The sequence below is a fragment of the Bubalus kerabau genome, chromosome 4 (assembly GCF_029407905.1).
Source record: "Bubalus kerabau isolate K-KA32 ecotype Philippines breed swamp buffalo chromosome 4, PCC_UOA_SB_1v2, whole genome shotgun sequence".
In the NCBI taxonomy this organism is placed as follows: domain Eukaryota; kingdom Metazoa; phylum Chordata; class Mammalia; order Artiodactyla; family Bovidae; genus Bubalus; species Bubalus kerabau.
In genome coordinates this window covers 128,183,062-128,207,653 of record NC_073627.1, presented here as the reverse complement: position 1 = coordinate 128,207,653, position 24,592 = coordinate 128,183,062, and the positions used below count along the sequence as shown (strand labels likewise).

Genomic DNA, 24,592 nt, shown 5'->3' with positions numbered 1-24,592 from the left:
GTTTGCTAGTATTCACCTGTGAAGCCATCTGGTCCTGGACTTTTGTTTGTTGGAAGTTTCTTAATCATGGTTTCAATTTCAGTACTTGTGATTGGTCTGTTTTTATATTTTTCTATTTCTTCCTGGTTCAGTCTTGGAAGATTGTTCCTATCTATGAATTTGTCCGTTTCTTCTAGGTTTCCCATTTTATTGGCATAGTTGCTTGTAGTAGCCTCTTACAATCCTTTGTATTTCTGTCGTGTCAGGGAATGTTTTAAGAAAGGGGACCATAAGCAGGGTAGACAAAAACCTCTTTTGTTCTGTGTCTGTGTCCCAGGTGACCATGGAGGCTGGCGGCCTCCCCCTGGAGCTGTGGCGTATGATCTTGGCCTACCTGCCCCTTCCCGACCTGGGCCGCTGCAGCCTGGTGTGCAGGGCCTGGCGTGAACTGATCCTTAGTCTCGACAGGACTCGCTGGCGGCAGCTGTATCTGGGCTGTGCTGAGTGCCGCCACCCCAACTGGCCCAACCAGCCCGATGTGGAGCCTGAGTCTTGGAGGGAGGCCTTCAAGCAGCATTACCTTGCCTCCAAGACCTGGACCAAGAACGCTGCCATCTTGGAGACCTCTGTCTGCTTTTCTCTATTTCGCCGGAGGAGGACGCGCCGGACCCTGAGTGTCGGGCCAGGCCATGAGTTTCACAGCCTAGGCAGTGCCCTGGCCATGTCCAGCCTGTTTGACCGAATCCTGCTCTTCCCAGGTCTGCATGAAGAGCAAGGTGAAATCATCCTGAAGGTGCCTGTGGAGATTGTAGGCCATGGGAAGCTAGGTGAAGTGGCCCTGCTGGCCAGCATTGACCAGCAGTGCTCAACCACACGCCTGTGTAACCTTGTCTTCATGCCAGCCTGGTTCTCACCCTTCATGTTTAAGGTGGGTGTCCACCTCCGATGGATGGCCTCTCCCAGCCTGACCCTGAGTCTTGGCCTCTTCTCAGTGGGTTTGTAACCCCTTTTTTGTTGGAATTGAGAGTTCAGTCATTATTCCTATAACACAGTCCTCTGAGTTCTACACCAGTTGAGAAGGAGGCACGGGGATCAGTAAAGATCTACATTCTGCTTTGTTCCCTCACTGGAGGTCAAAATTGCCTTGTACTTCTTCCCTTCCAAACTGGACCAACTGGGGCCACAGGTACAGCAGCCAGATGGGAAAGCCAGGTTCTAGGAGCATGCCGCATGGTGACAGGCAACATTCCCAGAGAGATGGCCAAAGAGGGGACGCTCTGCAGGCCAGGGACCTTCAGCACGTTAGCCCCACCCTGGGGAGGGTCAGGGAAGGTCTGGCTTTTGCCAAGAGTGACTGGAGAGAGATTCGGAAAATATCAGAACATATTCCTTCTAGGAACAGAGCAGTTGTTTTCAGAGACAAGCACGGTAGCTTTTGGTAGCTCCTGGCAGAACAGGCTGCAGCTTTTACATTGCTTAGAAACTGATTACAGTGCATGGATTTTGTACCTTGTCAACAAAAATTACACCACCACTATTCTACCAGTAACAACCAGATTATCTGTCAGGTTCATAATGATATTTATGCCACCAGTCATTTATGATGCACTTACTGGGTGCCAGGCATGTCCTTACAGCATGATTAAGAAGGGTAGTGTCAGCTGGGTTTACAGACAAGCAAACAGAGCCTTAGCAAGGGTCTCAGACTTTGTAAGGGACAGAACTAGGGTTCAAAACCTGTAATCATAATATAGGTGACTTTGCATCAGTGGTCTCACAACAAACTTGTGGTAGACAGAGGAGATGTGTCCCCATTCTACAGATGAGGGACACTGAGGCTCAGAGACACTGAGTAACTTTCTCAAGTGGATAATTAGGTTAGACCTCAAATCTAGGCATTTGAGCCTAGCACTTTTGAAATTACATTGTACTGTCTTCCTTGAAGCTTGAAAGGCTGCTTGCTAATTAGACCTACAACATTTCAGAAGGACTGATGAGGTCTTCCACTGCTGATCTACAGACCCAGAAGAATCGTTCATTTCTATACCCTTCACATTTCATAGACATTTATTCTTAGAGTAAGATGTTCATTTCAGCCTCTGCTTCCCCCTCATCAATGTAGCCACAGATCTTCAAGGGGTAGGTCTTGGCCATAGATGTCTTTGTAGCTCAGCCCACTTCCTGCCTCAGTTCTTGGCATATATTAGTGCTCAGTCTGTGATTGTCTTTTAACTAACAACAGGACAAGGGGCCAGAATCACCCTGCCTGAAAAAATGCCAAGGCCAGGATGATTTCACAACTGTTTTATATGACTTTTGAGGAGAAACCTGGCAGTGGCTTTGCATCTCTAGAGAGCCAGTGTTTTTCTACAGAGAGGACCAAGTAAGAGAAAATAGACTTAAATTGCATCAAGAAAAAGTTAGGTTAGCCCTAGGGAAGAACTAGACAGGTTGAGGGGAGTTAAATTCTGGGACAAGCTCTCAAGGGAGATCACTGCTGGAGAATGTAAAACTGTCCAAGGATTACTGAACAGGATCATGGGACACTCCCTCCTTTTATGGTTCAAATACATCTCATGGAATGTGGTGTGAAATCCAGAAACAGTTCTTCTTCAGAAATACAGAGCAGCCAGGCCTCACTGTCAGGCCTGCAGAGCTGAGGGCTCAAGTAAGTTGTGCCGTGGGGTTCAGCACTCCCCTGCCCCAGAGGACTCGGCTCTCCATGGTGATAATAGCTGGCTTTTCTCACATGCCATCTTTGTGCTTGGCCCCATTCCTGGTGCTTTGTTAGCTTGTGAGCCCTGTACTGTAGACAGAGAAACTGAGGCTTGGAGCAGTGACATGTTGGCCTGAGGTTACACCCTTAGGAGAGGCAGAGCTGGGAGCTGGGCCCTGTGGCCAGACCTCAGAGCCCCGCGCTCTTTAGCCTCTGTGCTGCGGGCTGTGGCAAGCCTGCTGTCTCCAGCTCTAGTTGGGCACCAGCTTTAGTTCCCACGCAGACTCCCAGCACCTGTGTCGGGGCCTCCCACTGCTGGCACAGCCCCTCTTGGCCACCTTGGCCTCTGTCAGCCCTCCTACTTTGCCGGCTCCGTCCTGAGTCCAGACACTAGGCTGGCCTCTGGCGAGCTGCAGTCCGCAGGCTCAGGTGAATGCTGGCTTGCAGGACCAAGGGAGGATGACAGTGAATGGAGAGTGCTTTGGAGGGTGAGACCCAGAGAAGTGCTACATGATGGGACACAGTCTCTGTGAAACTGAGGCACCATATGGGACCCTTACCCATCAGAGGGCTTGGTAAAGTTGGGCTTGCATCCCAGCCAGCTCCTGGGTCTATGGAAATTGGAAGCTTCCCCATCATTTCTAATCATCCCTAGAGTGATAGTTTCCTGGTTCACCTCCAGTATTAACGTGTCGATTCCATTTCCCCCATCATCCCTCTGAGCATTCAGCATCTTCCCCCTTCTGCAGGTCACCCCCACACTCCTTATTCTAAGTGCTTCATGAACATTGGTAGCATTTACTTGAGATTTGGGGGGTTGGGGAAGGGCCCTGCTGCAGAGTGAACTTCTCTGCCGTTCTCCATCTCCACTCTTGCCCCCGCCCTTTGGGACTGGAGGGAGAGAAGAGCAGGCAGCTTCCTTCATGCAGAGCAGCTCCCAGTCCCTCCGGGGCTGGCAGACATGCATGCTGTGGGGAAGGGAACGTGACCAGCAGGACTGAAGGCCTCTCGAGGTGCCACCCCCTCTGGAGCAGTCAGAGCTCTGACAAGCAAAACAGATCTTATCCCTGTTACACACACTGTCTCTCGCTCTCTCATCCCCCAGACAACTTCAGGTCACGTCCAGTTTGACAACTGCAACTTCGAGAATGGGCACATCCAGGTCCACGGCCCAGGCACCTGCCAAGTAAAGTTTTGCTCCTTCAAGAACACTCATGTCTTTCTGCACAACGTGCCCCTGTGTGTCCTGGAAAACTGTGAATTCGTGGGCAGTGAAAACAACTCGGTGACTGTCGAGGGCCACCCATCCTCAGAGAACAACTGGGCCTACACGCACCTCTTAGGGCTCATCAGGTCCTCTCCTGGCGTGCTCCCCACCGAGGACTCGGACTCTTTAATGTCCCTTGACCTGGAAAGCAGGGACCAGGCCTGGAGCCCGAGGACCTGTGGCATTGTCATTGAGGGCAGCCAGAGCCCCACAAGCCCAACCACTGGCTCCCCCAGGACTGGCTCACAGGAGGCAGAGGTGGGCAGCAATGGGGAAAGGGTGGCCCGGACCCCAGACAGCAGCGATGGAGGCCTGAGTCCCAGTGGTGAGGACGAGGACGAGGACCAGCTCACGTACAGACTGTCCTACCAAGTGCAGGGCCCACGGCCGGTCCTGGGGGGCTCCTTTTTGGGCCCACCGCTGCCTGGAGCCTCCATCCAGCTGCCCAGCTGCCTGGTGCTGAACTCCCTGCAGCAGGAGCTGCAGAAGGACAGGGAGGCCATGGCACTGGCCAGCTCCGTGCAGGGCTGCCTCATCCGCAAGTGCCTCTTCCGGGACGGCAAGGGAGGTGTCTTTGTTTGCTCTTACGGCCGAGCCAAGATGGAAGGAAACATCTTCCGGAACCTGACTTACGCGGTGCGGTGTATACATAATAGCAAGGTGCTGTCATAGGCTTACTGTGCAGACCCATGAGGCCTCACTGGGTCACCAGGAACATGATTTTTGAGTGGTGAGAGGGCTTCAGTGGTTGTATGCTGGAGGGCTTGGATAGAGCTAGTCTGTATTTTTTAAAAAGTCATCATCTCTTAAGCTTATAATGCACACTTGCCTCATGTCCATCATCTGACTTAAATGAGGCAGAGCTGTCCTGGTAAGGAGTTTCTGGTATCCCCATTCATCCTTAGTCTTGGGTAGGTGTGTCCATGGGTTTAGGACCTTGGCAGTGGGCCCTCTGCAGTGGTTCTGCCTCACCTCATGCACTAGGAGGGGAATTCTAACCCTCAAGACCAAAACATTTTCTTCCCACATCCCTGAGGGATAAAGGGTTTATTGTTTTTCTGTCTTCCACCCCCCCCCAGGAGAGCCACGGGGTTTGCAGCTCTTTACCCAGCTGCTTGAAGCTTGTTCTCTGGGAAAATTAGGGGGGAAATCCAAGAGGGGCTTAGTGCTTTTTCCAAAGTGACTGTTCTTTCCCACCAAGTGCCCAGCAGAAGGGAGGCATCTCTGGCCTCTTGTCCGGCCCTCAGCCTTTCTCCATGAGCACCTGGCGTGGTCTGTGGAGAAATGAATAGATGCAGCTACTCCCGGGGCTTCTGTGCTCTCACTGATTCACACTTGGCTTTTAACAAGTTGTGAAAACAGTTACCCAAACTCGTCTTTCTGGCTAGCATGGCACCTGTGTCGTTTCAAACAAGCAGGTAGTCCCATCTCATGTCCTTGGAGGTGCCTTTTTCCCTTAGATTCCAGGCTCGTTGGTGGTCCTGCAACCTCAGCTCTCATGGATTCAGAGATTCTTCTTGTGGGAGCAATACTCTTTCTAACTTTCTCCATCATAAGCAGAAAGCATCTCCTTGAAATTGTACTTGCATTACACTTTACCCCTCCCAGGACTTAACTCTAATGTAATATATGGTTTATTGTTAGTACACAATTTGCCTTCACATAATATATTGTATTATTAATACACAGTTTTTAAAAAAACATATATTTTAAGTTTTTATATAATTATTAAATATAAAAAGAAAGTGTAAGTGGCAGTACATCCTCTTAATAAGCTGTGTGCCGGGTTATGGTATCTTGTTTTAAAGAGGCTTCCCTATCCCTATACCAACATTTCTAACTGTCTCTTAGTTTGGAATTCCAGTGGGTTTTCCACCCCAAGATAATACATTAAGAGAGATGCAGAGTGGGCAAGAATGGGTATTTGTCTTACAAGTAAAAAGCCAAAGGGAAGGTGGGCAAGGAGCGCCTGTGAGTTACCTTACCCTCTAGCACTTCCTTAGGCAGGTGAAGTCCAGCGGAAGTGCCTATGGGATTGGCACTTGGTTCCATTTAAAGTAGCTGTGCCCTCAGACCTCTGGGGAACTCTTCACATGGAGTTAGCAGCCTGCCTAATCCTATCTCATCTAAGCATCACTTCCATCCTGCTCTGAGGCTGTGGATGTGGGGCCCAGGGCCAAGCTTCCATCCAGGGCTTAGTGAAGAACAGGTATGAGGTTGGTACAGAGGCTGCAGGACCAAACCGGGAAGGGTGTCAAGATGCTTCCTCCTTGTGAGCGCATGGCGAGAGCAACTGAGCTGGAGTCGGGCAGATCTGCACAGACCAGACAGGAAGGAGGAAACTCAGGTGCCCCCTGAGCAGGTTTTAAAAAATAGCCTTTGTGACCAGAAAATGAACGGCTGTTTCTTCTCTGCCTAGATCATCATGCTCAGGAACCACATTCACCACTGCAGAGCATCAGGCATCTTTCTTCGGTTGGAGGGTGGAGGCCTGATCGCTGGCAACAACATCTGCCACAACGCGGAGGCCGGCGTGGACATCCGGAAGAAGTCCAACCCTCTCATTCTGGTACTGCCTCCATCTTGGTGCCCCTTTCAGGGTGGCTCATAGTTCTCAGAAACCTTTTCTAAGATGTCTAAGCAAATGCTACCATTTTAAATTCCCGTTGCTTCCTGCTTTTAAGTCATTCCTGTCCTTTCCTCTGTGGGTCCTTGTGACTCTGGTCTCTTCCTCCGTGTGTTGAAGGTGACTTTGGATAAATCACATCCCTGAAGTCTCCCCCAGCAAGGATGAGGACCCAGCAGACAGGGAAGTTCACAGGGCCTTCCTTCCTGCAGCCCTGATATGCTCTTGTGGGTTTTGAGTTCAGTAAGAATAAAGATATGATGTCTGCCCTGAAAAACACTTGGTTACCCTGGTGAGTCTGCCAAATCCTTCAGGGGAAAATCTGGAAACCAATAAGAATAGGAGCTCCTGCAGCAGGAAACACTTTAAAGCAAACTTGAACTTTGTTTTTGTGAAATAGTTTTGGAAAAGAAACAGCTATCTTCTTGGTTTAAATATATGATTGTATTTAGGGTGTAAATTAGAAGAGTGAAACAATTATAATTTATTATAACCTATGATTTTAACCACTATGCAAAAGGCAACTAACTGGGAAACAGAAAAGCTAGGTTTCAGATCCGGCTCTGCCACAAATGTACTATATGACCCTGGGCCTCTTTCCCCATTTGCACAGAGGAGTTTGGCAGAAATACCTCCAAGGGTCCTTATAGCTCGTATACCTTCTGGTGGCCTCCTGCCTCATGGGAAACCTAAGCTCCCTGGGGCTACACCTTCCACAGTCCCCCTCCCTTCCCTGGGTGGTCCCTGAGGCCTGTGCTTAGTCAGTGTTCCCATGTATTGGGGCTCCGCCCCCGGGGCCCTGGGGTAATGTGGCCTTGATGATGATCATGCTCTTTGGAGGCTCAGAAACTTTCAGTACTGTGCATTGTAGATGAAGGCAAGAGCCCTCAGCATTAAGTGTCAGGATGTAACTATTAATACATCCCAAGAGTCTGGGTGGGGTAGACTCCTCTCTTGGGAGTCTCTCTGACAGGTATCCATGTGTGCACCTGTGCAGAGAGGGCAGGGCCACGCCCGGTCCATTCACTTTGTTTTGTGCTTGGGATCCCGCAGTGACGTGTTTTCCTCTGCTGATGCATCCTGGCCCTGCCGTGGGGCAGCACTGAGCCCTCTGCTGCTCACCGGCATGTCTGATCTGCCTTCTGTGGTGTCTCCTGTTCACCTGCAGTGTAACCAGATCCACCACGGCCTTCGCTCTGGCATTGTTGTCCTTGGCAATGGGAAAGGCATCATCCGGAACAATCAAATCTTTTCAAACAAGGAGGCTGGCATTTACATCCTGTACCACGGAAATCCAGTCGTGAGGTATGTATGTGCCTCTGTACTCAGACCATCCTGCTCACCCATGGTCCCTTTCTTCCTCTTTCATCTCTGCTTCCCTGCTTCCTGTCTTTGCTTCATTTGAAACCATTTTTGTTTACTAAAGCAACTGTATACATGCAAGCAGAGAAGAGACAGACTTCACCCACAATCCCACCTCAGTAACACAGCCTTCTGTGTTATATTATCTGTGTTCTGTGCTTTTGTGTCTATGTTCCCTTCCAGTTAATTATGTGGGGCCATTCTATTCAGCAAGCATTATTGGGCACTTCTAATAATGATAACAAAGGTAAACCAGGTAGACTCTGCTCCCTTGGAGCTTACTCTAGTCTGGAGGAAGACATGTGTGTCCAGAAATAATGCTAAGATAGGAATGGCATAGAGGTTTCAACTCACTTGACAACTCTGATCGGTTGTTAGTGGCTACCTGGGATGCTGTATTAAGATTGGAGGCTACATCTGACCTCAGCACGGAAGCATGCTGTGATCCATCACTGGTGTAAGCTGTAGGTAGTGGGGCTGCGGATCTGCCCTCCCACCCATCATGTGGTGCAGGCTGTGATAAATGCTGTCACCGTGGTACCGAGAGGGGGAGTTATTCTGATGAGGGGACTGTGGGGGGCCTCATTTGGGAGCTGGCATTGGGGTTAAGACTTTGAAATATGGGTAGGGCTTGGCCTCTCATGGAACTGGGGAGTAGACACTCCTAGAGAAGGAAGTGCTGTGAGCAGAGGCAGCTGAACATAGCAGAGTCAGGGAGCACACAGTCCTCTGGGGCTTGAGAAAAAGTCTCACACAAGTTGTGACATTGCTGTAAAACATCTCAAGTTGGGACTGCCCCAGATCATCTTGGGTCCTGTGGTCACTGCAGCCTGAGTGTTTATATCCCCGTGCAGTCCATCTCTGCTGGGCAGTGACTAGAAAGCCTTGGGCCAGATGAGGAAGGCCTTACGTAGTCCAGTGGGAAAGGTGGAGTTTATTCTGTCTAGATAAGGGGGGATCGTTAAAGGTTTTGAGTGGAAGACTCACATGTTATGTCTGCGCTTTACAAAAATAACTGGAATTACTGTGCAGCAAATATATTCTGAGAGTTTTTCCCTGCATTATCCTGTGTGTACTTTTCCATGTTGTTGCAGGATCTTATATTTATCACTTTGGTCAGTTTCAGAACATTCCATTGTTTTGATACTCCCTCATTTTTGAACCAGTCCTATTACTATTAGGCTTCTATTTTTTCACTATTGTAGGCAGCTTGGTTTTGTTTGTTGTTTAGTCACTAAGTCATGTCCGACTCTTTTGCGACCCCATGGACTGTAGCCCACCAGGCTCCTCTGTCCATGGGATTTCCCAGGCTGAATACTGGAGTGGGTTGCCATTTCCTTCTTCAATAGGCAGCTTACTAAAAACAATTAGTGATCACATGATTATGGAGCTGTTTTCCCATCTTTTACATTATTGCCTTAAGATAAGAGTATGGGTTTGCATGTGTGCATATTATTCATTAAACACACATTTAGGTGTTTACTCCATATAAGGGGGTTAGCAGTATAAAGGATGTATGAACAGTCTCTGCTCTGTGAAGTGTTTGGTGTCATTCTGCAGATGGGAGCTGTAAGGGAAGGACCCACTAAAGTGAGCATTTTTATACGTCTTCATGCAGGTGCAGAAGGAAACCAGTCATGATTGCAGCTGAGTGAGTCAGGACAGGGCACGTGGGGCGCTGACATTTGAGCAGTGCTCAGATGGTAAAGAATCTGCCTGCAATGCAGGAGACCCAGGTTCAATCCCTGGGTCAGGTAGATGCCCTGGGAATGGCAACCCACTCCAGTATTCTTACCTGGAAAATTCCATGGACAGAAGAGCCTGGCAGGCTACAGTCCATGGGGTTGCAAAGAGTTGGATGTGACTAAGCGACTAATACTTTACTTTTACTGAAGGACAAATAGGATTGTATGGCCTCAGAAAGGCATTACAAGCCTGGGGCAGTGAAATTTGGAGTATGACCTGGGAAAGTGGTGGGAAAAGTGTGGTATGTCTGGGCATAAGGTCAGCCTACAAAGTGGGGTTGATGCTGGAGCATGGAGGAACTCGAATACCACGTGTGGTAGGGAGAATAATGGCCCCCCAAATCTATCCATTTTCTAATCCTTGGAACCTGTGCATAGACTGCCTACAAGGCAGAAGAGACTTTGCAGATGTAATTCAATTAAGGGTGCTGAGATGGGGAGAGTACCCTGAGATGGGGTGATCCAGGTGGGCCCAATGTAATCACAGGGTCCTTAGAAGAGGGAAGCAGGAGAGTCAGAGAAGGAAATGCGTCAACAGAGGCAAGGCCAGAGGAATGAGGCCACAGACCAGGAAGCCTGGGCCACCTCTAGGAGCTGGAAAGGTCAGAAACAGATCCTTTCCGAGTCTCCAGAAAAAAGGCGGGTCTACTGGCACCTTGATTTAGCCTTTTCAGACCCATTTTGGACTTCTGACCTCCTAAACTGGAAGATAATAAACTCGTGTTGTTCTAAACTACTAAGTTTGTGGTAATTACTTACTGCAGCCATATACCCAAACCTTGTGGGTGCTGGGGAGCTGTTGAAGGGTTTCAAGCAAGGAATATTACAACCAGATCAGTGTCTTGGCTTTTTCATTGTTGTTATTTTATTTTATTTTTGGCTTTTTAAAAGTCACTTTGAAGGAATTCTTTGGTGATCCAGGGGTTAAGACTCCATGCTCTTACTGCTGAGGGCCTTTGTTCCCCCTGGTTGGGGAACAAAGATCCCACAAGCCAAAAGCCTCCCCCCCAAACAAATTCTGGGTTTAGATGTAAACTACTATATGCAGGATGAATAAACGACAAGGTCCTACTGTACAGCACAGGGAACCATATTCAATATCCTATCCTGTGATGAACTATCATGGGAAAGAATATGAAAAAGAACGTCTGTATGTGTATAAGTAAGTCACTTTGCTATACAGCAGAGATTGGCACATTATAAATCAAATACACTTCAATAAAAAGTATTTTTTGAATAAAACAGTCGCTTTGAGAGAATTAGGTTGTGCTTTTTTCCTTTATGTTTCTTTGTGATGGAGGACAGGGATTTGTGGGAGGTCCCTGAATTTCAAGGTCCCTGATGTGACCTCAATAAGGCAAGCCATTGAGTATATTTTTTTGCTGGTAAGAGTTACATAACCTAAGGTTTTTTGTTTTTGTTTGTTTTTTGCCTTGGCTGCAAGGAAGCACAGGACTCAAACTGTGTTAATATCCTACCCTTGGTTCTTGGAACAATGCTCCATCCCCTTTTCCTCATGTTTTCTGATGTCTCTTTTTTTTATTTTCCAATTTAATTTTATTTTATTTTAAACTTTACAATATTGTATTGGTTTTGCCAAATATAGAAATGAATCCGCCACAGGTATACATGTGTTCCCCATCCTGAACCCTCCTCCCTCCTCCCTCCCCATACCATCCCTCTGATGTCTCTTTTATCTTTGTTCTGCCTACCCTATGTACACACACATACATGTTTCTTCAAGTGGCCATGGATTCTTTCTGAAAGTGAGATTTGTGTTAAAAGTATAACACTCATGAATTTGCTTCCATGGCGCAGCTCTCAGAAATATGAATGAGGTTTGCCTGAGCCCAGGGACTGCATCTGATCATGAATTCTAGAAGCCCAGAGTTACCATCAGTTGATTGAATTATAATCACATCAAAGCAGTTGCTTCGCATCTGAGTAAAAACATAAGGATGTTTTTAACAGACCATTTCACTTATTCAACTCCAAATGCATAATGTAGGTACAGTTGGCATTTGGCTTCCCCACAAGGAAGTACGGGCTTCCCTGGTGGTGGCTCAGTGGTAAAGAATCTGTCTGCCAAGCAGGAGACGTGGGTTCGATCTGTGGGTCAAGAAGATTCCCCTGGAGAAGAAAATGGCAACTCACTCCAGTATTCTTGCCTGGGAAATCCCTGGACAAAGGAGCCTGGCAGGCCACAGTCTATGGGGTCACAAAAGAGTCAGACACGACTCAGCAACTAAACAATAGTAACATGTGGTAAACGCTTTGGACCTTGCCCTAGTGATGGGAAGACTTATCAGCCAACTCCTGATCAGTGAGGTTCTGTGAGAGGAGCCAGGCCCTGTGTCAGGCTCTGAACAGTTAGTTGTATATTTGGATCTAAATCCCTCGGCTGCATGGTAGGAAGTAGGAGGGCACCTCCTAAGAGAGGGGCAGGTGCTCCTCCAGTATAGAAGGAGATCACAGTATTCCTGTTAGTAAAAATACCAATCAGCAAATGTGTATCCTCCAGAAATAACCCAGTTCTGCCAGTGTCTGAGTGGCTCTGTATTTACAGGCAGGAAACTAGAGTTGAGAGACGGGAGCAATGCAGGTCCATTAACACACTCAGGTGTCTTATTCTAGGGAGCTCGTTCTCGAGGACTTTCCGTGGCAGTAGGGCCATGTGTGTCTCTTGAGTCAGGAGCATGCTTTCTTAGATCTTCCGTTATGCCAAGTGAGATAGGTCAGTGAAAGAAATACTGTATGATATCGCTTATACTTGGAGTCTAAAAAATACAACAAACTAGTGAGTATAATAAAAAAGCAGAGTCAGATATAGAGAATAAACTAGTGGTCACCAGTAGGGAGAGGGAAGCAGAGAGGGGCAAAACAGGGGTAGGTGATTAAGAGGTATAAAGTATTACGTATAGAATAAGCTACAAGGATATATTGTACATCAGGAATATAGTCAATATTTTATAATATCTGCAAATGGAGTATAACCTTTAAAAATTGTGAATTACTGTGTTGTACACCTTCAAATCATATAATACTGTACAACAACGATAATACAAGTAAAACGGTGCTTGAGTGTGGCTAGCAGTCCAGAGAGGCTGCAGAGACAGGGGTATCTGTTTCTGTGGCACAGTTGCAGGTGGTTTGGGGGCAGTGGTAACTGGCGATTGCTTTCTGCCTGGCTTCTGGGCCTCAAAGAGATGCTTCACATCCCAGTGGACCTGAGCCATCTGGGAAGCCCACGGAGAAGGGTAGGCACCTTGGATGGGCATTGTCTTTGATGCATGATGTTGGTCTGGTCTCACCTTTTGTCTTCTTTCATTCTAGCCGGAACCACATTTTCAAGGGCCACGCAGCCGGCATCGCTGTGAACGAGAATGGCAGAGGCCTCATCACAGGTAGGCATGAGACTGCCTGCAGCTGTAGCCAGCCAGGCAACCACAACCCAGCCAACGTCCCCAGCTTCCCACCCACCTAGTCCTTCTCCTGGACAGACTGGCCTCCTGATGGTGACCAGCGCTCGGGGACACAGGTTCCACGCCCTAGCTGTGCTCACCAGGCAGGGAAGTCGCGTCTGTTCTTTGCCAGGCCTGGTGCTTACAGGATCTGAGTGGGTGGCTCACAGAACACTGTCAGAAATACTCACACCACACAAACTGAACCCCTTCTCTGGACTCTACAGGCTTGTTCCTGCTCTGGCAATCCATCCCCATTCCCCCTCTGCTTGGCCAACTCCTGTCATTCTCTGAGCCTCAGCCCAATTGTCTCTTCCTGGGGGAAGCCTGCCCTGACCTCCCATTATACATCCACTCACTTAATCCACCAAGTAGGGCTGCTCTGTAGGACATTGTACTTACTTTCTTATGATCCATTTAATGACAGCCTCCTTTGCTGTGTTCTGTAAGGCAAGCATCATGTCCATCTGGTACGTCAGTGTAGCCTCAGCACAGAGCATAGCCATACCTAGGACATTAAGGAGATCCAGTCAACATTGGGCCAGTAACTCCTCTTGACTGAATCCCGCCTTTCGTCATTTATCAGACATTTTTTGAGCACATGGTGTATGCAAGAGCTGGGGATACAACAGTGAAGAAAACAGATAATTTCTGCTGTCAGGAACTGACATTTCAGGAGGCGAAAATAACAAAAGCATGTATTTTTTTTTTTCAAAAAGAGTCATCTCTGAGGGTGATACATATTTTTGTTTTTTGGCCACACCACACAGCTTCAGGATCTTAGTTCCCCAATCAGGGATGAAACTCGGGCCCTGGCAGTGAAAGCGCTAAGTCCTAACCATTTGGCTGCCAGGGAATTTCCTCTACAGATAATTAAAATAAGGTGATAGATAAACTGTGTGGGTATTTAGGACTGTGTGGTCAGTGCAGGCCTTCCAAAAAAGTGACATGTAAACCAGAAGCTGGAGGATGGGAAGGAACTCAGGAAAGAACCAGGATTCCAAATGGGGCCACCTGTGGGAAAAGACTTGGCAGGCCTGAGGAGCACAGAGGTTGCTCCTTTGGCTGCAGTGTGGTGAGCAAGGGGCAAGGAGTGTGAGATGGGGTCCCAGAGGCAGGCAGGAGCTGGTCACACAGGGTCTCCTGAACCATTGCAGTCCTGTCACAAGAGGCTGAGGGTGTGCTCCATGCTGGTGCTGCGGCAGCAGTGTCCCAGGACACCCCTTCTCACTGGTGGCCCTTCAGCCCGCCCCCTCCCAGAGACATGGTGGAGGGGAGAGGAGGGCTGTGGTCAGTCCAGAAGTGAGGCTGAGAAGGACAGGCTCGCACCTCCCCAGGCCTGTGAGGAGTGGCTGGATTCTGCGTCAGTGCTCCCGAGTACAGTCCCCCAGGACAGACAGCCCTGCCTGGCCTTGGTCCGAGGACACTAAAGCCAGCCTGTTCTTAGTTATCAGTCCTCCAGGCTACTAGATGCAGTGGGTTCTGGGGATACAGGAAACCACAAGGCAGACACAAACCTTGCCCTTGGGGAAAGCAGACAGCAGACACGTCCTTGGGAAGCCACACAGCAGACAAGATTCTGGGTGCTGCCTCCTGAGAGGGGCAGGCCTCAGCGTCCTTGTCTGGACTTGTTTTCTGTCAGCTGTTCAAGTCCTCATGACAGCACTGTAGGTGGCCTGTGACCCTCTTTTCCACCTCTTTCCATAGAAAATGTCATCCGAGAGAATCAGTGGGGAGGTGTCGACATCCGCCGAGGAGGGGTCCCCATCCTCAGGAGCAACCTCATCTGCTTTGGCTACTCGGATGGTGTGGTTGTGGGGGATGAAGGCAAAGGCCTGCTAGAAGGAAACACCATCTACGGTGAGAGCCGCTCTCCTTGGGGACAGGTTTGGGGGCCAGTGCAGCCTGAAGGCAGGAGGCACAGGTTCCACCTCCAACTTGTAGGTCCTGAGAGAGTCACTGCCGTTCCCTGGGCCTCCAGTACCTCATTTAAAAACCAGCCTGTATCTCAGGTCACAGCCCCTCTCAGAAGGCATGAGCCTTTCATAAATCACCTTCTAATCCAGGTTGACCCCATGGGGTCAGCAAAGCAGAGAGCTTTAATCCCCACTTAAAACAACCAAGGGCAGGAGTGGATCTTATGTAAGGACAGGGCCATCTGATTTCTGATACATGAACATCTAACCCCTCTTGCTCTTTCTTTTGATCCAGAGAACTAAAAATATAATGGAGAAATAGGGTAATCATAGAAAGAAAACTATTCTCATTCATTCTGTGACCTTGGGCCACACCTCAGTCTTTCTGGACTGCATCTCTAATAATAACAATAGCTAACCTACATTCAGGTCCTGGACTCTTACTAGGCCCTTTCTGTGCATTATCATATTTAATCCTCAGGACCCCTTCTGAGGTTGGTACAGTTAGTAACCCCATTTTAAAGATGAGGAAACTGAGGCACAGAGAAGTTTAGTAACCTGCTCAGGATCACACAGGTAAGGAGTGGTAGGGCTGGGACTCAAACCCTGCCTTTCCGTGCAGGGTGTGGTTGGGCTGGATGAGTTCTGAGGGCCCTTTGGGCACTGTCACCATGGGCCCGTGTGTTTCCGATCTGGAAGTGGGGCCTTGGCAGTTCCCAGAGCACTTTTACACCCCATGGAGTGACAGCAGTTGTGAGATTAACCTGACTGTTACTACCCCTTGTATGAAGGAGAAGCCTGCAGCAGCCAAGCCCTAAAGTGACTCGTTCAAGGCCATTTACCAATCAGTGGCCCGGTTTCCCAGGCCAGTGCCTTTCTGCCTCCCCGCCTGAGATACTGGGTGCTGCCTCGCCTGTTGGCAGCATTAGTGACCAGCTCCTTTCACTGTTACAGCTAATAAGGGCTGTGGTATATGGATGATGGCGTCCAGCCTGCCCCACGTCACCAGCAACCATGTCAGCTACAATGGCCTGTACGGAGTGGCAGTGTTCAGCCAGAAGGATGGCTCCGGAGAATTCCCAGGAGGCCATGGGGCCCAGGAGAACTTCAGCGAGGACGGGGATGCCATCCTGTGGGAGACAGAGCTGGAGAAGGACGACGACCCGCTGCGCCGGCCCATCACCATAGCTCTGGTCGAGTCCAACAGTGTTAACCACAATGGAGGTGAGCACCCCTCCCCGCAGCCCTGCCGCAAGCCCTCCCATGCTCGGCCTGCCCTGAGACCCTTCAGCCTCATCAGCCACTTCTTTAGCCACCCACCTGGTATCCCCACCCCCTGCACTTCAATCCATTCTCTTCTTCTCCCACCACACCTCTCGCCTTTCTCTTGCCCGAAATTCGCTTTCTCCCATCCACACATCCCAAACAACGCGGACCTCAGAGCCCTCGCCTGCCATCCTTCCCTCCTTCCACCTGGGCCCTCATCCAGCCCCACCAGCATGGGGGCTGAGACTGTTCGTTTCTGTGGCTGTTTCATCAGTTCTGACAGGCAGTGAAGTTAAGGCGAGGAACTGAATCCCACTCTTGTTGGTGCCCCCTGCCCCTTGGCACCAGCCCCACACCTGCCATATACATTTCAGTCAATTCTGAGACACATTTTTCATATTTTTTTCACATTTCTGATGAGACACATCTTACAGTTGATGGCATACCATGGTTTAATTGGCAGTGATTTTTTTTTTAGATTTCCCTGGTGACTCAGTAAAGCGTCTGCCTACAATGCGGGAGACCCGGGTTCAGTCCCTGGGTCAGGAAGATCTCCTGGAGAAGGAAATGGCAACCCACTCCAGTATTCTTGCCTGGAAAATCCCATGGACAGAGGAGCCTGGTAGGCTACAGTCCATGGGGTCGCAAAGAGTCGGACACGACTGAGCGACTTCACTTGCTTTTTTCTTTCTTAGAGATACAGAAAATAAGAATGTTTAAAATCCATGTTATCTTAAACTTGATAAAAATGGATGGTAGGTGTTTGATGTTTATTGAATGGGAAAAAAAAAATTATTGTGGAATTCATCCAACTCGACAGCTCCCACACCTGGCTGATTATGAGAATCACTCTGGGGAATGGTGGAGAAAGGCTTGTTAAAGAGAGGCCCCTGGGCCCTGAGGAAGCTCATCACCCTGGGAGTGACTGAGGTAGGGAGATGGGGGGGCCAGTGGCCCCAGCCCACTTACCTGGAAAATGAGTTCTGTTCCCTCCCAGTTCAGGGTTTCCTTCCCGTGGCCACACTGTCCAGTTCAACAAGCAAAGCCACGTAAATTCAAAACACTTGATTTATTTTTGCGATTCTCAACCAAGCCAAGAGAAGCAACAGGCAGGTGGCACCAAAAAATTCAGACCTGCAGGGCTTACAACCCAGACTGCTCCCACAAGAGCCTGTGGTCATCACCCTCCCTCAGCCTCCTCCCCCTGCCGCCCGAGCCTCCCGCTTCTGGTGCACGGCAGACGTCACCGCTGGGAGTCCTCACCACCCCAGGTCCGCCTGCCATGCTGCCTCTTCCTGACCACATTCTGCGGTTCTCAGCCTGCTGATCTTGTGCTTTTTTTCCCCTATGGTATCTGTAAGACATTTCTTAATTCTTCAGAAATAAGAAAATTTCCCCAGACAATAGGGAAGCAGATTCTAGCTCAGAATGGGAAGCAGGACAAAAGCAACAGAATTTTCGCTCAGGTGAGTCTGTCTGTCCAGAGGCAGGATGGGCAGCCTTGATCAGGTAGTGAGCGCCCCGTCCTAGGAGGTACAGACGGCAGTCGGGGGAGGCAACTGTAGGAGGCATTCCAGTGCAGGATGAGTGCCTGGGCCAGAGGACCAGCTGAGTCTCAGGCGCCTCTTCACAGCGTGTCTCCCTCCCCCTCACTGAGCGCTTGGCTTAGAAGGAACAGAGTTTCCTTGCTGGTCCTAGGTTTCCTCCTGCTCTGTTATCCAGCTTGGAAGATGCAAGTCCCCAGGGCTGCCTCTCCGTCTCCTCCCTACCTCCTTTCCTGGGTGCACAGTTCTGGGAAGGCTTTTCCTCCTGGTCTGGTTAGCAGTGACCCTGGGGCCACCCTGTGCTTCCTCTCCCCGCACAGCCTCAGGACTCTACATCCAGAGCAGTGAGGCACTGCACATTGTAACCAACGTGATCCACGCCAACAGAGTCAGGGGCATCACTGTGGCCCAAAGCAGTCAGCTCACCCGTGTGGCCAACAACAGCATCTCCTGCAACCGCCAGAGTGGGGTCAAGATCGAGGCCCAGTGCAAGGTGGAGCTCCGGGGCAATGGTATCTATGACAACAGAGGCCATGGCGTCATCACCAAGGGTGACAGCACCGTCATGGAAAATGACATCATTGGCAACCGGGGCAGTGGGCTGCAGCTGCTGCCCATGTCTGACACAAAGGTGTGTGTGTGTGTCTGTGTGTGACATGCGTGCCTACACCAGTCCCAGGAGAGCCGTGTGTGTGTGTGTCATGTGCATGCCTATGCCAGTCCTAGGGGAGCCCTCGTGCCCTCTCTGCTGAGAAACAAAACCATAAACCCTCAGCAGTCTGCAAGGGTGCCACCTAAACCCTGCCTGCAAGATATAGGGGGCACTTCACACAGGAGGGGTCCTGGCAGGAAACTGGGGTGGGGGTGCCCCCTGAGGTATCTTCATGGTCTTCAGGTCAAGATCAGGGCTATTTCAGCTTTCTCCTAGAGGAATAATCTCACTGAGGACCCGTCTTGCCCTGGGGCCTTGCAACACCGTCCTGTTACCCAGAGTAGCCTTCTCCCCACTGGCTGTCACTGTCTTCTGGAGGCCCTCCCTGGCCCTGCAGGCTGTGGGAGGTGCCCCTTTTTTGGCTTCTGAGGAGTCTGTGCCCACCCCTGCCTCCAGGGCACTTCCCTCAGTGCTGTGTCTGCTCCTTCTCCTGGTTTTCTTCCCCACAGGACCTTGAGCTCCGAGCTCCACTTTTAAGCAAAGCACTGAGTTGGGTGCTAGGGTTTCATTGTTGAGCCAAGCAGACCCAGTCCCTGCCCTTGCGAAATTATAGTCCCAAAGCCTCGGCTTTGTGGCTTCGTGAGTCCCTGGCTTCGGCAAGGAGTAAAGAACTCCTTAGCTGTGCATCCAAGCACTGTGGGAAGGCAGAGGAGGGCTCACGGTCACCTCAGCTGGACCATCAGTGGCCCTTGCTTCCGGCACCACCTCCTCAGTCTGAGGGCCCTTTTCACATTGTTCCTTCTTCCTGGAACATCTCTCCCTGCTCTGTGCCTGAGAAACTCCTACAGCTGATCCATCACCTTTTCCAGGAAGCCTTCTCTGGTGCTCTGGCTGGCCTCGACAGCCTTTCCATGAGCTCTCTTGGCTCAGTGCTGACCTACCTAGTGTGCTTGTACCCCTCAGTTTTATAATTGGTGATTCATTCACCTGGCTCCTCACCAGTCCCTGAGGTGTGACAAGCTCTGGCTGCCTCTCCCAGGTAATAAAGAACCGAATCCATTCATTCCGGGCCTCCGGCATTGCAGTACAGGGCCACGCCAAGGCCCTGGTGCAGGAGAACACCATCTTCCAGGGCAGGACCAACAAGACCATCTTCCAGCAGAGCTCAAACAACCAAGAATGCATTATACAGAACAACAGGTTCTTGGTCTTCAAGAAGTAAGTGCATGGGGTGCCTAAACCAATCTTCTAGAACCACCGCGAGGTCACTGGGGAAGCCAGGCCTAGTGATTGTGGCAACCCTCGCTCCCTAGTCATGTCAGCTTTCAGCTCTGGTCAGATAAAGGCCTGTGCTTGACCTTTGTGTTGGGCCTGGGCAGAGGACCTGAGCCTGACTCCCTAGGAGGGAATAAGCTTTCAAAGAGTCTGGGTATGTGGTTTCAAATCTCACTTCTGCCAGTTACTGGCTATGTGACCTTGGGCAATTTACTCAGCATCTCTGAGCCTTAGTAAAATCCACTTAATAATGTCCGTAGCACCAACTTAAGATAAAATAAGGTCCTGTCACCTAGTAGTATATCTGAGGTCTCACATGAGTGTTTATTGCCGTGGCCACTGTTGCCCCTTCAACAAATACCCCCAGGCTTTTACTCACCCCTTAGTAGCCAGCCTCTGACACTGCCCACACCTTGCCAGCCCTACTTGTAATATTATCATAAAAATACAAGACAATGTTGCTGGTTTAAGCAGTTTAGGATTTGATATGTATTACAGGTGATTCCTTGTAACTTAGGTCAGAAAGTCCTGATCAAACCATCACTATCATTTGATTTTCCCCAACCCTTCATAACCTCCACAAAAGCTTGAGAGATTGGAAACCCATCAGTTTCTGCCCTCTGTAGATTTGTATTTTCCAGAATGTCATCTAAAGAAATAATATACCATGTAGTCTTTCGAGCCTAGCTTCTTAGACTTAGCCCAGTGTATCCCAGATTCCCCTGTGGTGTCGCATCTGTCATTCATTTTTTTTGTTGCTGAATGGACGCACCACTTGGTTTATCTGTTCATCAGCTGAGGAATATTTAGGTAGCTTCTAATTTTTGCTGATGATCAATAAAGCTTGTATGGGACTTCTCTGGCAGTTCAGTGGTTAAGAGTCTGCCTTCCAATGCAGGGGGTGCAGATTCAGTCCCTCGTCAGGGAACTAAGAGCCCCGCATGCCACAGGGTATGGCCAAAAACTAAGAGTAAATGAATGAATAAAGCTTGCATAACATTCATGGTCATACATAATGGGAAAAAAAATTGGGCCTGGAGGAATGAAAGAAAAAAAGAGAAAGTCACTGGTCTTATCTAGATCCTTGTTTAAAGATGGAGGAATAGAGGACGAGAGGGAACCTGTCCAAGGTTGCATCAGAACTGAAGGCAGAGCTGGAACTGGATTTAGCTTCATGCATGTCCCACCCCCTTTTGCTATCACTTAACTAGGGAGACACAACCTATACCCCAATTTAAACACCTGGATCTTGAGCCAAAGGTAAGGTTGTACGGGGCATTCAGCAAATGCTCTAGACCCTCAAAGACTGCATTCTCATTTTGCCCCTTTAGGTCTGATACATGGCGCCTGGCGAACCCACCAGCACGGCCTCACCTTGAAAACTCTCTTCGAGGCCCCTCCGCTGCCCATGGTGGGCAGAAGGTGACAGCCATGGCAACCAGGATCACAGCCCATGTGGAAGGTGGTTACCACAGCAAACGCAGCATCTTCTGCACCATCCTGTAAGAACGGAGAGCTGCAGGAGGAGGCAGCTGGGGGGCGTCCGAAGACCCCAGGAAGCAGGCAGATACCCTGCTGTCAGGCTCGGGCCCTGCCGGGCCAACAGGTTGCAGCCTTCACGGAGGGAAGAAGTAGCGCTTGTGAAGGCTCCTGCTCGTCTTATCTCCTCCTCCCTGAAAAGCAGGCTCTCTAGTCTTCTGGGGACTAAGAACAAGGCACCTCCAAAGCCCTTTGGCTCCACGGCCCACAGCAGGAAGGAGCTTGGGTTTTGTGTTGGTTTGCTTGGTTGGTATATTTGGCTGTGCCATGTGTGCTGCTTGCAGGATCCTAGTTCCCCAACCGTGGAATTATTTTTCAAGGAGAAAAAGGGAACAGAAGTTGGTGGGTTTCTAGTCCCTCAAGCTCTTGTAGAGATGATGAAGAGTTGGGGAAATTGATTCTGAAACCTTGGCCAGGGTTTTCTGTTTGAGTTACAGGGAACTATACACACCAAACCCAGAATCTTCTCAGGGAAGAACAAATTTACTTTTAAGGGACAGAAGTGATTCCAGTGAGATGGAAAGAGCCCCGGAGTCATCCCCTTTCTTAGCCCTCACCTTGACTCCCCGGGGACACTGCCACACCCACCCTGCTGTGAGGGAGGCTGGAGGTTTGGTTTCCTTAAGGACACAGTTCTCTTGGATGTGGACCTCTGAAGGAGGAGGGGCTTGAGATAAGGAGCCTCTCTTGGCAGGCTGCCCCAGGGACAACTGGGAAAGCAGGAGGGGCGTGTGGAGAAGGCTTCCCTCAAGTGGTTAGGTGTGCAGGTGAGGGCTGGGCAGTGCAAGGGCTTACCTGACTGCTCCACCCTCTGGTTGCCCCCAGACTCAGGAGGACATAGTTGACTCAGTGCCTGCAGCATAGGGAGGATTCGAATCCCACAAGCACACCCAGACCAGCCGCCCCTGCTGGGCGCCAGACAGGTGGAGATGGAGGTGCTTGGGGCCCCTGTCTGTGTCCACATTCTCATGGATGACTAACCACCTGCCTTTACAGACCCTACCGTGGTTTCCCACTCTGTGCCTTGGCTCACACTCTCCTTACGTTTGGGCGTGCCCTCCTCGCCAGCTATGCACGCCCAGGTCTCACCCATCCTTCCAGGCTCAACACGCCATGCGAATGGCAGCGCTCTGCCCTCTGAGCCTCCTCTGCCCCCCACAGGGTACACTCTGTCTTGCTTAGAAATTACCCAGGTCCATCCCTGTCCACTGACTCACCTGTAAGCTCCATGAAGGTCACCGCCTGTGTTCCCAGCCCAGGTTAAGGGGAGGGTTAGTAGCTTGAGGAGAGGGACAGGAAGGCTCTGCTAAGCTCAGCTGTGAATGTGTGAAGGTTCCAGAGCCAGGCGGTCTCAGACCCACTATTCAAGGAAGGGGGCCTGACACAGGCTCGGCTCAACCTAAATAGTCCCCCACCAACCTGGCCTTTCATGCGGCACCTCACCAGCCTGGTAAGGTCATGGTTGTACACCCACAGCTGGCGTCCCAGGCAGGTTCTGCCAGGCCCCTGGTGCTGTTCTCCCAGGTCGGGTAGGTGTGGCTAGAGGGAGTCAGAGGCTCAGTCTCCTCCCTGAGGACTTGGGGCACAAGAGCGTGGGTGCCTCCACTCCCCAGCACTGTTCTTTGCACTTATCTGTGGCCCCAATGTGAGTCGCTGTACAAAATGCTGCCTTTTATTATTTTGTAACAAATGACTTTTCTGTGAACCAAATGCTTATGAAAATCTCAGCAACCAAAATAAAGTTCTATATTTTAAGAGGCACTTTGGGGGGTACTTTCCTTGGTCTGGGTATCTACTGGGGGTCCTGAGCACTGGATGCAGGCCCATCACCTTTCTGCCTCCCAGAGGTACCACAGCTTCCACTGAAGGAGGCGGGAGACCCAGGGCCATCTTGTCCATTCAGCTTGTTCCCACAGGAACCCAGGTTTTAACATCTGTGTCCTCACAGGTCAGGGACCGTGATGCAGGCCTGCCTGCCCCATGGGCTTTCTGAAGAGCAACAGTGAAGTCCCTGGTGTGGATGACCTGATGGTCTGCAAAGGGATTTCAGATCCATGACCACGTTTTCCCCAGTTTTACTCATTTAGCATCTACACATCACTTGAGTAGAAAGCCAGTAATTAGTATTTAAGTGTTCTTTTAATTAAAAGACTTTTATTTTTTAGGATAGTTTTAGAATTTTTCTCTTAAATATTCTTAACTGAGGTATAGTGGATGTTTCAGGTGTACAGCATAGTGGTTCATAATTTTTAAAGGTTATACTCCATTTATAGAATATTAGCTATATTCCCTGTGCTGTACAATATCCTGTAGTTTATTCTCCTTGTAGTTTACTAATAGTAGTTTGTACCTCTTAATCGCCTACCCTTACCTTTCTCCCCCTTCCCTCTCCCACTTGTTGTTCAGTCGCTCAGTCATGTCAGACTCTTTGCGACCCCATGGACTGCAGCACGCCAGGCTTCCCTGTCCTTCACCATCTCCCACCGGTAACCACTACTTTGTTCTCTAGATCTAAGAGTATGTTTGTTGTTATATTCACTAGTTTATTTTTTAGGTTCCACATATAAGTGCTATCATACAGCATTTGTCTTTCTCTGACTTATTTCACTAAGCATGATACCCTCCAAATTCATCCTTGTTACAAATGGCAAAATTTCATTATTTTTAAGGCTGAGAGTTTATGTCCATGCATCTGTTTCTGTTTTGTAAATAGGTTCGTTTTGTCATAAGGTGTTTCCCTTGTGGCTCAGACAATAAAGAATCTGCCTGCAATTCAGGAGACCCAGGTTCGATCCCCGGGTCAGGAAGATCCCCTGGAGAAGGGAATGTCTAACCACTCCATTACTCTTGTCTGGAGAATTCATGGACACGAACCTCGTGGGCTACAGCCCATGGGGTCGAAAAGACCTACAGCCTTCATTTGTCGTATTTTAAATTCCACATATAAGTGATATCTTAGGGTATTTGTCTTTCTCTGACTTCACTTGATAATCTCAATCAAGGTCCATTCATGTTGCTGCAAATGGCCTCATTTTGTTCTCTTTTATGGCTGAATAGTATTCCATTGTATATATGCATATCTTGATCCATTCATCTGTCACTGTTCATTTAGGTTGCTTCCATGTCTTGGCTATCGTGAATAGTGCTGCTATGAACAAAGGGGTGCATGTATCTTTTTGGATTAGTTTTGTCTGGATATATGCCCAGGAATGGGATTGCTGGGTCATATGGTAATTGTTTCTAG

General features: G+C 49.5%; 1 protein-coding gene across 6 annotated transcripts in view; it reads left to right on the top strand.

Annotated features, from left to right (window-relative positions):
• The window catches only part of FBXO10 (F-box protein 10), a 42,688-nt gene extending 19,579 nt beyond the window's left edge, over window positions 1–23,109 (top strand). For 3 of the 6 annotated variants that reach the window (XM_055578555.1, XM_055578556.1, XM_055578558.1), the window contains exons 3-12: window positions 317–907; window positions 3,801–4,622; window positions 6,382–6,531; window positions 7,757–7,893; window positions 13,029–13,099; window positions 14,864–15,016; window positions 16,027–16,296; window positions 18,203–18,513; window positions 19,574–19,752; window positions 21,141–23,109. In XM_055578555.1, the coding sequence (XP_055434530.1) occupies window positions 323–907; window positions 3,801–4,622; window positions 6,382–6,531; window positions 7,757–7,893; window positions 13,029–13,099; window positions 14,864–15,016; window positions 16,027–16,296; window positions 18,203–18,513; window positions 19,574–19,752; window positions 21,141–21,315 (2,853 nt within the window). In that variant the 5' untranslated portion in view covers window positions 317–322 and the 3' untranslated portion in view covers window positions 21,316–23,109. Of the gene's footprint in view, window positions 1–316; window positions 908–3,800; window positions 4,623–6,381; window positions 6,532–7,756; window positions 7,894–13,028; window positions 13,100–14,863; window positions 15,017–16,026; window positions 16,297–16,816; window positions 17,124–18,202; window positions 18,514–19,573; window positions 19,753–21,140 lie in introns of those variants that run through there. The other 3 variants (XM_055578561.1, XM_055578559.1, XM_055578560.1) reach the window with 3 other exon arrangements.
• The last annotated feature ends 1,483 nt before the right edge of the window (window positions 23,110–24,592 follow it).